We start from the raw sequence: 18,227 nt of genomic DNA, 5'->3' as shown, positions 1-18,227 counted from the left end.
AACATAGAAGACCCCTCTTAATGTAAACAACTGCTAGCCAGTGGCTGCCTTCAAGGAAATATATATGCCCACCCAGAGATCTGTCCTTAGGAAAGATGCATCAGAAGTCTCGGGGCCTTGCTTCTGTGTGGACAGAGAGGAGTGGCAGACAGTGAGAGCCAGTCTTCCAGTGAGTTCAGATTGGGATGTGTTGGCACATAGAGGGCTGTTTACTATTGTGGTCGTTAATCTTGCAGGAAAAGACATAATGGAACGAAAGTAAGGCCAAAGAGCATCTAAAATGAAGGGGTAGGAGGGGTAACCATAGGAAGGCAGCCTAAAATAATTAGGACTCTTGGACTTGAAAAGAAGAGAGGAAATATGATTAGAGTTTAATAAGTCTGTGTAGAATATGGATCATAAAATTGTTTATCAGAAGTCAGCAAAAACCTCTGAAACAAACCGGGGAGGGGGAGAACTTGGGGTACAAAGAATCCCTAGTGTACCGAGAAAATAGATCTTGCACATCAAAACTGGTCCTTTGGGAACTTGGCTTACTTCTGGCATTTAAGTGTAAAAGTCGAGGGTTTCTCTTATTTGACACTGTTTCTTTTAAACATAGGCAGCCCAGCAAGCGTAGATCAAGCCTCCTACTAGCCTTTGTGCTTTCTTTTCTCTTTTTTAGATGAAACTTAAATGTCATTCATTCTTCACCCAACAGCGATTTGTTGAGGGTAGCTTCTTTGCCCCGTCCACTGCCAGGCACTGGGGATATGAGACAAAATTGGACACACGTGGTTCCCACAGTCTGGTGGTGAATACGAAACCGTGATTGTCTGTATGATGAATTTGCAAACATGCTGCGAGAGTTTGACATTGGTTGCTAATGCAGTCTCAGATCAGAGCCGGCTGCTCTGAGGAAAGGCTGGTTAAGCTGAAACCAAAGAGCGAGGACTCGGCAAAGCCAGCAGTAGGGAAGAGGGAACAGCACAGGGGAATGCCTCAAGTGATAGATGCTCAGCAAGGCTTGGAAACAGTGGAAGACATGAGGCTGGCAGCGTTGGCTGGACCTTGCCTGAATGCCTTACAGACCATGATAAGAGTTTATGACCATGGGTCAGGGGAAGTTGCTGAGGAAGATTAAGGACATAGAATGGATTTTGTTTTTATGATCAAACCCAGCGGGTGCTGTGGAAAACAGAGGGCAAAGATAAATATTCCTGAAAGCAGTGGCAGGGTGTTGGTATCCAAGTGACCACAGCCTAAGCGGAGAGAGAGAAGCCAACAGAATCGAGAGCTGTTTCTGAGGTCATATAGTCTAGACTTGTTCAGAAGTTAGAAATGAGGAGAGGAATAATCAGGCTTGAGTGTGAAAGCCAAGTAGGACTGACTAAGAGGAATGAGCGCAAGGTTAGTAGGTCTTTTCCTATATGGGTTCAGACAATCAAATGAGCTGAGTCCTCTTCCTTCCCAACTTCCATTTCTAGGCTCTTTCTTGTATGAATTAATGTTCATATCAAATATTGCGAATATCTTGGACTCTGGAGTGCTGGTTCGTAGTCAGCATCATAAATGGCTATAAGGTAAATTGAAACATCAAACACTTAGTGAATGATAGCTTGTAAGTTGGATCCCTTTGTCTTTACCTGTGAAGACCAAATGAGTTTGCATGGCTCAGAAACTGTATGTGTGTAGTACTCTGAGGTCAGTGAAGCTTGGCAAAGGCCAAGGAAGGCTAAGCTGTAACAGATTATTTAGTGATGTAAGGTGCCTTAGCTTCTGGATCGACATCAGAACAGTGAGACCAAGAGCTCAGGGGCACATCGTTAACTCGGCATATGCAAGGCCCTGAGTTCAATGCTCAGCAGCCTCTGCCCCAAATAAAAGTTCCAGGACTAGAGCGGAGTTGTAGGGCTTCACTGGTTCGTGTTTTTCCACACTTGCTTTGTCGCACTCCCCACCAGATGGGGGTGGAGGGAGTCAGAGCCTTAGACTGTTTCTGAGCCAGTTAATTGTAGATTTCAAGACCCTTCACCTCCAAGTACTTCAGCATGTGCTTCCGCAGAACAACGACTTTCCCTTACATAATGACAGCACAGTTATTTAATTCAGGAAATTTAACCTTATGCAACACTGTTATCTAATATGCAGTCTATATTCAGTCCTCACTATTGTCCCAATAATGTCATTTATGGCACTTTCTTCCTCCCAACTCAGGATCTAATCTAAGATGCGCTGCAGTTCATATTATGTCTTCTGATCCTTTCCCCAGAAGCGACTCCTCGGGCCCTGACTTTTGAGACAGTGGTGTTTTAGAAAACACACTAGGTATGGTACAGGATGCATCTGAGGCTGACTTTACGTAGTTTCCTCATGGATAGGTTCAAGTGGTGGCACTAGGGGGATGCTGTTAGAGCCCTGTGCCCAGTGCTCCTACCATAGCTGGCAGGGTCTCACGGCTGCTGACAGGAGAGTTGATTGCTTTGCCACAGTGCTATCTATGACCCCGGTGTCGCCACCTGAAGATACCGTATCCCTGCTTAAATTTCGTGCGGTACTTACTTACTCCTGCCTATTTGTATAGTTGTTTGAAATATCACTAAGGTCTGTCTCCATATTCTCTCTCTGGCAGTGTTTTCGAGCGCTTTGCTGCAAGGGACCACCCCCTGCGCGCCCAGAATATGATTTGGTTTGCATAGGCCTCACAGGCTCTGGGAAGAGCAGTCTGTTGTCCAAGCTCTGCAGCGAAAGTCCAGAGAACGTTGTGTCGACCACAGGTGGGTGTTGTACCGAGCATCTGTCTCTCTCTCCTCCTTGTCGCTCAGTCTTGCCAGTGTCCTGTGCGCTTCTGTGGACTCTCCCATCTATTCAGTGTGTAACCTAGCACTTCAGTAGTGTGTCTCTCATGGCATGCCAGAGGACAAATAAGAAGGGAGAGACCAAGTCTTGGCAAATTTTTTATACCAGATTCGGAAATGTGAGCCTTATCTGTAGTGTACAGAGACTTCGGAGTCTTATGAGCAAGGAAACCACACACTCTGATGTCCATCTGAGGAGGACGAAGCCGGCCATGTTTGGGGCCTGAACTGTGAGGAGCGCTGCTGGAGGCAGAGGCAGAGGATGATGGTGATAGCACACAAGGTGACGAAGGCCTTAGGTGAGGCAAAGGGAAAACGAAGAGCGGAGAATGACTAGAGCAGTGGCTGACAGAATTGGCAGGGCTTGGTAATCAGTTGGCTTTGGAAGAGGAAGAAGAGCCAACAGTGACTCAGTTCCTGGCTTAGCTGATGGGCGGGTAATGAAATCATTCACCAGGGTTTCTTAAGTAGGAAAAATATTGGTGATCGGGAACTTCACATCAGTTCAGCTCAGGTTTAGAGAAAACTAAGTTAGAAAAAAAGTGAGGATTTCAAGAACCTTCTAGACCTTAGAGTTATAGATTTAAAAAGACAGTGGGTCTCTAAGGAAATACATGTGTATATATGTCTAGAGTAAAGGGTGGGTGAGAGAGGCATTAGGAGTAATTATTGGTGAATTTGCAGAGGGTGAACATGGAGCTGGTGCAAAGACACAGGGCTCCCTCTTCCTATAGACAGCACTTAGTCCTCTCCCCCTCCAGCTCCATAGTCCTCCAGTCAGTGCCTGCCAACTCCTTTGTTCACCTCTTTGCCTCTTAGCTCTTCCTAAACTACCAAGGGCAGACAGCATGTCTTATTTGACATTCATAAACAGAGGTTGGCACAAAGTTTGGACATAGATATAGACATCTGTTATATGAATAAGCAAATGAGGATAGATTTAATTTACATAATGTGTTTACCTAAACTACCCTCTCTGAGCCTCATAATATCTTCTTTGATAAGGAAGAATCATATATATATATATATATATATATATATATATATATATATATATATTCTGTTTTTAAATCACCTGAGTAAGGTATAGTGAAATATTCATTTTGACATAGCTAGACACAGAGGTGGAATGCCAAGGAAGGTTTTCAAATGAAGTTCAGTGATATCAAAGACCTCAGATTTCTGATTAAGCATCTACTTTGTGGTTGTCTCTGAAAGTTTAAATCTTTTGAATAATGTGCTGTGAAGTTATACCAACACCATTAGCTTCGTAATTCCTTTCAAGCCAAGTCTCCTCTGCAGTGGCTGTAAGAGCAACAAATCGTGTCATCTTCTTCACGTGCCAGTCATCATCTCGCACTATTTCTGGAAGAGCAGTTTTGAATTACAATGAAAAACTTATCTTCAAATAAATTTTAAAATTTATTTGTGAATTTTAACGGGTCCTATATTTGTTTTCATTGAGTTATTAGGTAATTTGTATTTTCCTTTTGCTGGAACCAATCACAGCATTTGGGCTAGCTGATTTCCTGATGAGTGAGATAGCAAGTTGGCTAATGTTTTGGATATCAAACGTCTATGAGTTATAGCTATCTTGACCTTGGCCCAGTGCCTTTTTGGAGGCCTCCTTGGAGTTTCTTGCCATCAAGAACTTTATCATGGGTTGGGAAGATAAGTTTTCAAGTGGTAAAATGGTTCACATTTGATTGTTTATTATACACCAGGTCCCACTCTGCAATACTGTGATGTGTACTTGATGGTATAGGCATGGAAGTAACATGTGATTTCTAGCTCGGGACATCAAAGAAAGCTTCCGAGTGAACATTACATTTGAAAAGTTCTTGACTTGACAGGATTCTAAGCCATGACTGCTGGGAAAAGGACATTTGGAATCTGAAACAGTTGGTTCAGAGACAACAACGTCTTACTGGTCCAGGTTCATGGTAAGGGTTGTAGGAGGTGCTGCTGTCCAGGCTAGAGAATCAGAAAGCTGTTGGGGACACCTGCACTATAGAGAGGTGAGCCAACAGATGCCAGTGTGAGGATGGTGAGTTAGGAGCACATGTAATCAATACTGTAAAAGTGGCAGTCATATTGTGTGATGGGAAAAGAAAATTCAGTAATGACTCAAAGTTCTACCTTGGTGCTTGGGGAAAACTGTAGAAAGAAGTAGAAAAACCATGACAGGCAGCTTTAGAGTAAGAGAAAACTGAAAAGATTGGCTTGGGATGTTCCAATGTTTTGTTGTTAGTGGGACATCTAATAATGTTTGAAATGCTGGAATAACAGGCTAGAAGGAACCGAGAGTGTCAGGCACAGCTCTGGGAGACCCCTGAAACGTAGCTTTGAGTGAGACGTCTAGAAATAATGATTAGAAGGAAGGGGCGCTAAGCACTAGCTCCATTCCCTTCATCCATTACATAGTATTGTTTTTGTGTGTGTGTGTCCTCTACCAAGTTAGGCAGTCACACTGCATCAGATAACAACTCAGACGAACATCCCCACCCTTGAAAACATATATTCCTCCGAGTGTATTGTTGTTAAAGAATCTTTTTGGGTTTTCAAGGCAGTGTTTCTCTGTGTAGCTTTGGAGCCTGTCCTGGAACTGAGTCAGAAAACCAGACTGGCCTCGAACTCACAGAGATTCACCTGTCTTTGCCTCCCTGAGTGCTGGGATTAAAGGCATGTGTTACCATTCCCCCCTTTTAAGGCTTATTTATTTATTTTATGAATATGTGTCTACCTGCATGTACAACTTGATGCCAGAAGAGGGCATCAGATCCCATTACAGATAGTTGTGAGCCACCGTGTGAGTGCTGGAAATTGAACTCAGGACCTCTGGAAGAGAAACCGCTGCTCTTAACCTCTGAGCCATCTTCTCCAGCCCCCTTGTTAAAGAATCTTAATGCAAGCATGCCTATATACTATCATACAAGTCAGTTTACAACCAAGAAATGAAAAAAATCATAAGTCAAGTTCAAAGTCTGAGAAAAGGGCCCTTGGTTCTGGTAGCAATATGATGAACAATGACACCAATAGCATGGTCTTAATTGATGATGAGGATGGAGGCCACCCAGGGAGTGAGGAAGCAGTGTGTAGCAGTGTGTAAGAAGGGTGATGATTCATACAGACTCTAGCCATTACTACTTGGTTCTTTCTTTCTTTTTCCTTATTTTGGGGGGGAGGGGGTGGTGGTTTCAAGACTGGATTTCTTTGTAGCTTTGGAGCCTGTTCTGGAACTAGTTCTTGTAGACCAGTCTGGCCCTGAACTCACAGATCAGCCTGCTTCTGCCTCCCAAGGGCTGATTTTAAAAACTACATATGAAATTTTTTTTTCCAGGACAGAAAGAAAAGGAGAAAGTGTTATGACCTTTGTTTCAATAAGAACAGGTCTCGTGAGCATTTTTATAGATTTCATGATTCTGAGAATAAAGAAAAGCCTGAATGGGCTCAAGGAAGGATAGAAAGAACATGAATGATTAAGGTTTTCTGATTCTCCTCCAAGTATAATAATCAGAATTGATTTAACCTCTTAAAACAAATGAAAAACAGTTACTCCCATGAAAACATTAGAAAATAAAAGTGAAAAGCACAACACAGACAAAACAGTTTTCATAGAAAGTATCAGGCAGATCACCCAGTCAGGAAACAGGAAGAGCAGCAATGAAAAGGGGAACAGGAGTAGCAGGAACAGACTGGGCGTACGGAGCAGGGTAATATATTCAAACATCACCAACAACAATTAAATGTAAATGACCTAAGCTCCTCAATTAAGGCTGAATTATGACCAAGTTAAAAAAATGAAAGAGTCAACTGAATATCGACTTTAGTGAATAAACTTTAAATATAAATACAAATGGCTTGAAGTTATTGAATAGAAGATTATAGAAGTCCAATAGTATAAAACAAAAATTTAGAGTGTTTATATCAATCTCAGACAATGTACACTTCAGAGCAAAAAATAATACAGAGAACAAAGTTTCTTTCATAGTGATGAAGGGATCATTTTAATCAAGAAAGCTGAGTACTTATGTACCTAACACTAGATCTTCAAAATACACAAAACAAAATGATAAATGATAAAACATTAGAGAATGATAAAGCAATAGAGTGAAGGAGACAAACCCACAGTTAAAGTGAGAAATTTCTCTTTCACCAATTGATGGTTGGAGGGCGGCACTCCGCTTAGCTATAACAGACTTGAACAACATGCCCACCAACAGGGCCTGGTTAATTTTTACATATCACTTCACCCAACCACAGAAGACGTCATTCTTCCCAAGCACTTTTGAACATGTACTGAATTAAATAATTATCTACTGTAATACATAAAACAAATGTCAGTTAGTTTAGATTGACTCCAGTGATACTAAAAATGTTTTCAGACATTGTTGTCTACAAAGTTCATGCTGAGGAACCACAAAATGGAGTTGATTGAGGCCCCCGCCCCCATGCAAATATTACACACAGAGAAATCTTACAGTGTTTTAAGTAGGTTTGAGCTGTATGTGGTCCCCAGACTATGTGTTGAACAGGCTGCCAGGGTTGTAGGATTGAATTCGAAATCATTAAGAAAATCATCCTTAGGAGACAGTTTCCAACTATTTGAAACTAACTTGCTTCTAGATAGCCTCTGGCTTGGGAACTCAAAAGAGCAACTATAATTCATCTTGTACCAAATGACAACTTATCAGAATTTGTGATATGCCTCTTTTTTTAATTTGTATTTTTAAAAATTTATTTATTTTATATCCCGACCACAATTTCCCCTTCCTCCTCTCTACCTACCCCACCTATGAAAGCAGAATTTTGAGGGAAATTTATAGAAATGAGCCCTGGTATTAGAAAAGAAAGAACTTTGGACTGAAGAGATTGCTCAGAGGTTAAGAACATTTGTTATCGTATAGAACCTGGGTTCATTTCCCAGCACCCACATGGTCCCTCACAGCCATCCATATCTCCAGTTCTAGAAGATTCGCCATCTTCTTCTAGCACCAGACATACATGTGGTACACAGTACACAGACATGCAAGCAAAACATTTATACATATAAATAAATTTTAAGAAAGAAGAGAAAGCAAGTAAGCAAGCCAGCCACAAATCAGTGGTCTTAGCTTCTCCAAAGAGAAAACAAAAGAAAATAATCAGTTGGATTCTAAATAGAAGAAAAGAAGTAATAAAGGTGAAAGTAAAAACCAATGAAGCTAATTAATAATAGAAGGGATAAATGAAACCAGAAACTGTTTTCTATTTTTAAAAGATGAATAAAATTGACATGGCTTAGCTACCAAGATCAGAAAGGATTTAAAAATATATAAATTGCCAGTCCTTTACCCATGAAAGCACAATGCATGTCATTTTACTATTCAGAGGATAAGAAGAAAATATTAACACCAGCTCTCTGCCAGTGAGTCTGATAATTTGGATGAAATGGTCACTTCTTTGAAAGACAAACCTTGCAGAAGTAGAGAATTCTGATAGTTCTTTGTTTACTAAAAATATTGAAATTATCATTAAGGAAACTTCAAATTGGCATCATTGATGGATCCTGCCAAACATTGTATGTGTGTGTGTGGGGGGGCATTGACAAAGAAAAAAAATTACCAGTTTTCTTTATGTTCTTGAAAATTGAACAGGAATGGAAGCTTAACATTTCCTTTATAAAATCGGCATTAACCTTATACTAAAATCAATAATGGCGTCATGAAAAGGCTACAAGTCAGTCATCCCTCATGCACACAAATGCAAAATTTCAAAACAAAATCTAAAATATCAAATATAAGAACATATCAGTAGAATGTTAAATCGAAGCTACATCTATCCTAGGAATGCAAAGTCTATTTTACATGGACACTTCAGTCTGGAGCTAAGCCTTTTGCTGAGTAGTTGAGTGCTTATCAGCATGCCTCAAACCCCATTTTCAACCCCCAGTGCCATCAGAAAGAAAATAAATTTAATTTTTAATATTTGTAAATGAAAAGCTGTGAAATTCCTGATAAGATGTAAGATTTCCAACATCAATTTCTTATAAAAAAAATTCTCAACATGTTAAAAAATAGACATTACAGGCCTACTACAGACGCAACTGGCAATTTGTCATAAGATACTAATGTGAAAGAAACTATATCTTTAAGGCAATTCCTTACAACTTTGAGTATAATAAAACTTTAAAGCAATGCAAATGCCCTAAAGCAAGGGAGCTTGTTAAATAAAATTTGGAACCTCAATTGAAATGGTTGAGATTGGGAAATATATGTCTTCTGTTGAAGAAAATGAAAAAATTAAATTCACACTCATTTTTAAAAGTTCTGCTATAGAAACATGCATTTGAATGTAAACTGGGAATGAATATGTAAAATAATAATAATAATGTGCTCTGTTGATGTGGTATGAGGAAATTTTATTGTTCTAGATTATTATTGTGTTTTGTAACATTTTGAAAATATAAATCAAATTAAGATGAAATAATTGTTTTCAACAATTAAGAAGAGGGTCTTTGTTAAGCCTGGTTTCTTAGGAATTGATAGCAATCCCTGAGAAGAGCAGGTCCACCCAGTTTCAGCAAAGCAAGCATGCCTGCTTTTTTTCCAGGAAGAAAGGGAATCCAAATTTTATTGGATCGTTAACTTCAACCATCTTTCAGCTTTGACATAATTTTTAAAAGATACTTAAGTTGTCAAAACTCAAAGGGCCGAGAAATCCTCCAGAAAGCAGGAGCTGTTGAGAGAGAGAGAAGCTGGGCAGCTTCTCCTGAGGTCTGAAAACAAAAGCAAGTTAGTTCTGCCTGAGTTGAGCTCCTTGCCTGTGAACCTACTACGAGTTCTGTCTGAGTTGAGCTCCTTGCCTGTGAACCTACTACGAGTTCTGTCTGAGCCAGCACTTACCTGTGGACCTAGTGCTAGTTTCTTAAGAGTAGCGGTTGAGCTGTAGATTATTCACTGGTTTTCCATTTTTGAATCAGAAGAATGGGATGTACAGACTCAGAATAATGTATTGACAGAGCTCAAGAACCAGCGAGAGAAAACTAAGTACTTTGAGTTGAAAAAAAAAAATCTTGAAAGTCTCTTTCTGAATCTATACCTATACACATATATTTTTGCTCTTGAAAATTTGCCAGTGACCAAAGATCATGACAGTTTGAAAGGAAGGCAGAAAAAGTTCTCAAGAAGTTGAATGAAATGTTTAAAATAACTTCAGTATTAGCTGCACATGGGTTAACCAGAGAAACAAGTTAAACATTAGATTTTGGTATCTGTGAAAGGATTGTGCTTTCTAAAAGCCGGTAGATTAAATTTCCTTTTATGATGTTGAAATTCTATTGAGAAGACTTTTGCTGGATTTTTGTCCAAACATCACAAAGCTGTCATGGCATAAATAATGCTTTTGGTCTTGATCAAGACCACCAGATCTCTGTAATGCCTTTCCCTTCCATCGTTCTTTAGAGGGATCCAGGAATTCCAGAAGCACACATCAAGTATCGGAGTGCATTTGTGCAGGCTTGGGGGGAGGGGGAGACGAGGATCTGGGGTGCAGGCCCAAGTAAAACATTTATGTGTAACGCATGATGAATAAAAATAGACCAGCCTTCCTCCCCATACTAGCTCTGTTACAATTCCAGGAATGCTTGCCCTGTACAAAACTTTCAAATTCACCTCCGCTGTATTACAGGTTTTGTTAGACTTAGGGATTGCAAAACATTGAGAGGCTAAGCAAACAATTATTTCCCCAAAGAGTTACCAAGTCATACATTTATTAAAATTTGTGGGGCTAAATCATAGGGGAGGTTTCAGTCTTGTTAATGTAGCTTAGATATGCCAGGAAAAAATGAGTGGGCAACTTAGGCTTCGGCCATCCTGCTATTTGAATGGTGCCCAGGGAGACCTACCCTTGAGGTCTGCAGCCCAACACTAGAGGCCATTAAGATTGGACTCAGCCGTTGCTATTACTTCCTCCTCTGTATTGACTATAAATAATGGAATCCTAATTTTAGAGGAAATCGTAAAGAACTAATCTAGTCTGCTCATTTTGTAGTTGAGGATTCAAGGCCAAAGTCCTGAAACAGCTGGTGAGACTGAGCACCGGGAGGGCGTGTTTTGTCGCATCAGCACAGACTCTTAGGGAGGCAATAGGAGGACTCAGAGTTGAAGTGTGAGGAGGTTTTCATGCTATTAGGGCCCAGTCAGTTGCAAGTTACCGCTTACTTCCCAAGTTCCAGGTTTTACTAATAGTGCCTAGCAAGAAGGGCTTTCTAAACTCATCTTAATATTTTTGCCAGTAAAAAAAAAAAAAGCAATGTTGTTTAGCTTTGAAAAAATTAATTTGGGTTGCCCATGTCAATTTATTAATAGACACAAAGGAAAATAAATGTGTGGATTAGTCACACATGTTGCACTGTTAGAACCAGCATCTCTAGCTCAGTAGTAAACACGTCAGTGTGAATCTACCTGCTCACTGGTGCCTGCAGGATTCCAAGCACTACACGACTCTGTTCGAGACCTAGGTTCAGGACGTATTCAGTGTATCTCCTAGCTGCACTTCCTTCTTGGGGCAGTGTACTGATGGTGCCATCGGGGTTCCCACCACAGGTAAACTAGCTGAAAATCCTTAGCAACACTGGGATGTGGAAGAACATGCATTAAAAAAAAAAAAATCTGAAAGGTGTTCCTGGTAAAATCAAACAGCTAGTAATGGATGCAGCCAGGATTTGAACCCAGACTTTTATACTCTTTCTAGCCCATGCTTTGATTTCTTAAAGCCTTCCTTGGACAGTTTTTGATGATTTGACTATTTCTGACTCTACTAACGTCGTTAACCCCTCACCTCATCCAACCCACTGTAAAGAGAAATCACGTGGAGTGTGGGTTCTCTTTTCTTCTTGGTTGGATATCTGTGAACTGGAAATGCTACGTTACCCTTTTAGCTCTGCTGTTTAGTCTTCGCCAATATTTAGAATAACCAAAATAAAGAAATACTGATTCTCTTCCATGAAAAATTCATTTTCTTGTTTTCTTCATTGATGATCTAGACTTTGTTTTCTGAGCAACAATTGCCAGAGCTGAATATAAGAATGATATGGAGACCATAGTATGGGAGACCCTGAATGCATTTGCAGTATAAATCTAGCCACATATGTTCATTCTGGGGGAGAAAGCATTTATGAGTATTCTGCAGAAACATTTATATGCCTATAAATAAGATTACTTGGTTACTTTATTTAACGTGAACAGTTGATATTTTTGTAGTTAATTATGGAGGATCTGCAAAGAGTTAAAGATAGCAACAGCCATATTACCTGCCTATTGGATTAATGCATGTCTAAAGTTGCATTTTGCATATGGCTGTGGCCTTTTCTAGGATGTTACTTCTTTTTTAAGTCCCTGCCTGTTGTCAGCTTTTAAGAATCAAAGCCAATTAAACATTACTGGCATGCTCCGTAGCTTTCTTCTTCAAAGTTTGGACCTGCCCTCCTGCCTCTCTGGAAAATCCATTCTTGAGAGTTGCCTTGGACATAACCACTAACAGACTGTTGAGCATCTGCAGAGGCCTTTTGTTTCCAGGATTTCACAATCATTGCCGTTTAATCCATAGAATATCCATGTGAGGTAGATAGATATATTCAAGCATCCAAATTTCCTGCAGGGGAATTTCAGTGCCTGTAGGAGTATTGTGATTGGCATCAACTGTCCCTGATTTCCCAGAGGCCAGACACCTGGAGAGGCTTTGCTGCAGGCCCAGGTACACACCAACATTTCAGGACAGGATCTCTCTCTCTCTCTCTCTCTCTCTCTCTCTCTCTCTCTCTCTCTCTCTCTCTCTCTCTGTCTCTGTCTCGTGTGTGTGTGTGTGTATGTGTGTGCGTGTGTTTTATAAAGATCCAGTGACTTTCTTCACTTTTAACCTGAAATAGACCCAGTATCTATAGCATGTCATCCCATAACAAGGCTGGGGAGTAGATACTATCTTTCCATTTTACAAATGAGAAAGCTAAGCCTAGTAGGTTGCCCACAGTAGAAGAGTTGGAATGTGTCTAGTTCTTTCTGATGCCAAAGTCGGTTCTTCAACTATTGTCAAATGCTGCCTTCAAAATGGGAGTGTAAGAATGACTAAGATTAAAAACACAATTGCCAGCTCCTGTTGGCGAGGATGTGGAACAAGAGGAACACTCTTTTACTGCTGGTGGGAATGCAAACTGGTACAGTTTGGTACAGCCACTTTGGAAATCAATATGGAGGTATCTCAGAAAATTGAGAATTAATCTACCTCAAGACCCAGCTATACCACTCCTGGGCATATACCCAAAGGATGTTCCATCTTATCATAAGGATACTTGTTCAGTGTTCATAGAAGCTTTGTGTGTAATAGTTAGAACCTGGAAACAACCTAGATATCCCTCACCCAAAGAATGAATAAAGAAAATATGGTACATTTACACAATGGAGAATTATTACTCAGCTGTTAAAAGCAATGGCATGAAATTTGCAGGCAAATGGATGGAATGTGAAAAAAAAATTATTCTGAGTAAGGTAACCCAGACCCTAAAAGCAAACATGACATGTATTCACTTATGAGTGGACATTAACTGTAAAGTATAAGATAATCATGCTATAGTCCATAGACCCACAGAATCTAAATAACAAGGAGGGTTCAAAGGAGAATAAAAGGATATCCTTGGGAAGGGGAAATAGAATAGGTGTCACCAGTGGACTTTGAGTGAGTGGGGTTGGGAACAAGAGGGATCAGTGGTGGGGGATACTGGGAGAAACAACTGGAATTGGGGCCATTATGGGTGGCAAAGTGGAGACCCAGTGCCATGGAAACTCCATGGAATCTACAAAAGTAACTCTAGCAAGACTCCTAGTGATGGGGCACACAGAACCTCAACAAGCCATCTTCTCTAACCAGACAAGGCCTCAAGTGGAGGGATTAGGATACTAACCCAGCCACAAAACCTTTGACCTACAACTTGTCCTGTCTGCAGAGTGTTCTGGGACCAAAACCTAGCAGAACTGTTGTCAGAGACCAGAGAGACTTCATCCACATTGATGGGAATATATGCAGAGTCCCATGGCCAAACATTAAGTGGAGCTTAGGGAGTTCTCCCAAGAAGGGGGAGGTAGGATTGAAGGAAGCAGAGAGGTCAGGGATGTCATGAAAACATGGCCCACAGAATCAGTTGATCAGGTCTCAGGGACTTGCAGAGATCAGGGAGCCTGTAGGGGTCTGATCTATGTCCTCTGCATGTATGTTATGGTTTAGTACTTGGTGTTCTTGTGGGACTCCTAATAGAGGGAACAGGGGGCTGTCTCTGACCCCTCTGCCTGCTTCTGGGACTTTTTCTTCCCACTTGGTTCCTGGTCCAGCCTTGATGTGGTGGTACTTGCTGCATCTTATTGTAGCTTGCTATGCTGTGTTTGGTGGATGTCCCTGGGTGTTCTGCCTGTTTCTGAGGGGAGACAGAAGCAGGGATGGATTTAGGGGAGAAGAGAGGTGCTTGGAAAAGACTGGGGAGTAGGGAGGGAGGGAAAACTGTATTCAGGATATAATATATGAGATAACAATAGCAACAACAACAGCAATAATGATTGGAATGTAATTTCTAGCTTATCAAAATGCTGGGAGAACGTGGAGAGAAGGCATACAAAAGATAGGCTGGGCTAAAAAGATACATCCTTTTTATAAGGCAAAGCAATACCATGTGGTCATTCTTACCTACAATGTGCCTATTAGAGCTTTTTACTCTCCTCATCACCAATCATAACATCCCAAGTGAAAAGTATTTGTATGTTTTTCTTCCTTACTGGTAATTTTGTGAAAAGTAACTATTTTATAGTAATTATTCATGATAAAACCGTATCCTGAAACTACTGAAAAATTAGCCTTAAAAGATTTATTTTGTTCTTTTATTAATTTTATTAAAATTACTATTATTATTTGGTGAAGGATTCTCTTTTGTATGCTGTGAATAACATTGATGAATAAAGAAACTGCCTTGGCCTGTTGATAGGGCAGAACTTAGGTAGGTGGGGAAAACTAAACTGAATGCTGGGAGAAAGGAGGCAGAGTGAGAGAGAAGCCATGTAGCCCCACCGGCGATAGATGCCAGAACTTTTCCCAGTAAGCCACAGCCTTGTGGCAATACACAGATTAATGGAGATGGGTTAAATTTATTTGTAAGAGTTAGCCAATAAGGGGCTGGAGAGATGGCTCAGCGGTTAAGAGCATTGCCTGCTCTTCCAAAGGTCCTGAGTTCAATTCCCAGCAACCACATGGTGGCTCATAACCATCTATAATGAGGTCTGGTGCCCTCTTCTGGCCTGCAGGCATACATGTAGACAGAATATTGTATACAGAATAAATAAATATTTAAAAAAAATTTAAAAGAGTTAGCCAATAAGAAGCTAGAGCTAATGGGCCAAGCAGTGATTTAAATAATATGGTTTCTGTATGATTATTTCGGCGCTGAGCAGCCAGGAACCAACAAGCAGTCTCCTTACAACAATTATTCAATTAAAAAAAAAGAAGAAAACAGGTATATGGCAAAGGTACTCAGTTGAAACAAGAGAATCTATTTCGGGCTTCCAGGTCTCCAATTCTCTCTCTCTAATCCAGTTTCTTGTGGCTTTCAGAAATATCCAGTGTCTGTGTATGTATTTATGTACATTGTTTGTTCTGGTTTTTTTTTGTTTTTTGAGACAGGGTTTCTCTGTAGCTTTGGAGCCTGTCCTGGAACTAACTCTTGTAGACCAGGCAGGCCTCAAACTCACAGAGATCTGCCTGCTGAGTGCTGGGATTAAAGGTGTGCACCAACACCACTCAAATGTGTATGTACATTCTTATGTGTTCCAACTAAATTGGTTGCCTTCTCTGAGTAGTTGACCCTAAGTATGTTGTTAATTTAGAACCATATTCTCTGAACATTATCAGTGTTTTATGATATTCTTTGTAAAATTATTGTGTATAAATGATTATTTATAATTTTACTTTTAAAGAAAAATATAGGTGTATATTATTGTGTTCTTAAGTGAAATACAAGAAAATTTAAATGTAAGACAGTTTCTATTTAATTGTTTTATCACTAGTTCCTGGATTATATATGAGAAAAAGGTGTAATATATTAAGAACTAAATCCTTAGGCCCCTGTAGATTCCATATTTTCTTTGAAATTTCTCATTTTTTTTCTGTCTATCTTCTAATTGGTAAAAAGCAGTGTGATTGTTACATGCTAAGGAATAGGGCAGTATTTTGAATGGAAGGGGATAGTATTATATTTGGCTGTAATAGTCAATGATGCTTCAGAAGAGTGAAAGAGAATGTAAGCCTATTTTACCTTGGAAATGATATGTTTCTGGTATCTGTATGAGCTATGGAGAGCGAGCCTCAGTTTTCCGCAAACACAGGATCTGACTATCTTAAGTGTCTCAATGTAAAAGTCGAGTTGCTAATTCTTCTCTTTCTGTTTTCTAATTTTAGGTTTTAGTATAAAGGCAGTGCCATTCCAGAATGCCATCTTGAATGTAAAAGAACTCGGAGGTATAACTTTACAATCTTTTCTACATCTGCCCTTGACGTTACAAGCTTGCTCTTCATGTGTTACATGCAATTACGCTGTGATGATTTATTTTAGGTGATGGGTTTTCACTTTTTTCTTAATAGTAATTTCATAATCGTACTTCCGTCCCTTTACACATGAATTAGCGGTTACCCTGGAGTGGTAGGTTAGACTTCGCTTTCTCCTGCGTGACGCAGAGGACTACGCAGTAATGGCAAATGCCACACCACATCCTTGCTTTTACTTGTTAATTATTCTAAAAGGGAACTTATGGAAAGAATCTAAAAACGTAAATGAAAATGGGCTAGATAGGACAAGCTGTATTTACGTGTGAATGCCTACTGCAGGTTCGATTGTAATCAAGTCTTTTTAGAATCTATTTGTTCCGATAATAAATCTTTGCCAATGGGTTCTTTGCTGGCCAGGCACATTTATTGGATAGGCTGTACCCCAAAGCATACATCAGTCAGTCTTTCATTGCACTCTCTGTCTGGCATTTTTTTCGGGTTGTGTTTTATGTCAGTCAGGGTCTTAACCCATGCAAATAGATTAACAAAGAAGTCAGTCAATCCGGTGAACCTACTAAATTCTCTTAACGGCTCAAGCAAATGCCAAGTGCCAGAGTTCAGTATAATATCGGTGAGTTTAGTGACTTAGAAAGTTCTCTTCTGTCTTCTTAATCACTGTGTGATGGTGACCTTACCCTGCTCTTTGTTGTTGGTTTTTTCTCTCCTCTGTCAAGGTCATTTCCAATTGTGGCTATTTCTAGTGCTGTGAAATGGAAACACTCAGCTTTATGCCGTCTTACCAACGTTTGATGCCTTCTTGTTGTTCAGTAAAGCGTTGACCAGCCTTTCCAGGTGGCTGTCAGTGTGACAGCTAACAGTGACCTTTACAGCATCTGTATTGAAAAGCATTGGTGATAGAGCAATTCCAGGTTTTTCCTGAGATGCTCGGTGTTTCCACTGGACAATAAAATCCTGGGAACGTGACTGCTGATCTTAGCTAGAAAGCTGCCGGACAGTAAAATACAAACACCTTCGAAGTAACTTCTGTGGAAAACCTTCTAAAACTGCTTCCTAATAGACTATTTTCATCATGCTTTGGTTTCTGCTAGCTACTCTCCCAGTGACGATATTATTTGTAGACATTTTGCAGTCAGAGATCCTAATATAAATATCAGCAGGATCTAACGGTATGGCTTGAAAATTCTCTTGGTTTTAATTATTAGGCTAGATTTTAAAACGTTCACTCAATATTCATCAGGTATAAGAAACTGTTGTGACTTGGCAAGATATTTATTGTGTAAGATGGTTATTTGGGTGAAATAAATAGTGAATGTTTCTGAACAGTTAAGAAAAAACGAATGCTTGAAGCTAATGTTGACTGTATACCACTGAAATTGCGTGCAATGGAAATGAAATTGGAGAACTGGGGTTGCATAGGAGAAGAATACGTTGTTTCTCAAGGAAGTTTGTTTTCACAGGTAGCATAGCTGTGCCCTGACAGTTGACGAGATGGAAATTACAATAAAGAGGACCCATAGGCTTTGGTGGCACATTTTAATTACTAACATACTGTTAGGAGGTTGAAGAACATCGGTATAAAACAGAGCCTTGGGCATTGGAGCAGTAGGCTGGCTCGAGACTAAAGCTACTCAGATTCATGCGTGTGTTGTGTGTTAGTGTGGAAAAGCACATTTCTGGCCCAACCATAGATTATTTTTTTTTTCCTCCTTCAACTTGAAATCAAGTAGACTTCACAGTGTGACTTGTGTACTCAATTCCACAGTTTCAGAGGCAGCAGAGGGAGTCGATTTTTATTACTTATTTATTGAAAAC

At 40.0% G+C, this 18,227-nt stretch overlaps 1 protein-coding gene across 2 annotated transcripts in view; it reads left to right on the top strand.

The window, feature by feature from the left end:
- The window catches only part of Arl15 (ADP ribosylation factor like GTPase 15), a 359,212-nt gene that overhangs the window by 120,113 nt on the left and 220,872 nt on the right, over positions 1–18,227 (top strand). For both annotated transcript variants that reach the window (XM_041663636.1, XM_041663637.1), the window contains exons 2-3: positions 2,612–2,756; positions 16,308–16,367. In XM_041663636.1, coding sequence (XP_041519570.1) covers positions 2,612–2,756; positions 16,308–16,367 — 205 coding nt within the window. The remainder of the gene's footprint in view (positions 1–2,611; positions 2,757–16,307; positions 16,368–18,227) is intronic.

The sequence above is a fragment of the Microtus oregoni genome, unplaced genomic scaffold (genome assembly GCF_018167655.1).
Source record: "Microtus oregoni isolate MIOR12 unplaced genomic scaffold, Mior012 000014F_ref0000157, whole genome shotgun sequence".
Taxonomy (NCBI): domain Eukaryota; kingdom Metazoa; phylum Chordata; class Mammalia; order Rodentia; family Cricetidae; genus Microtus; species Microtus oregoni.
The sequence above is the reverse complement of the archived record's forward strand: the minus strand, read 5'-3'. Positions and strand labels throughout refer to the sequence as shown.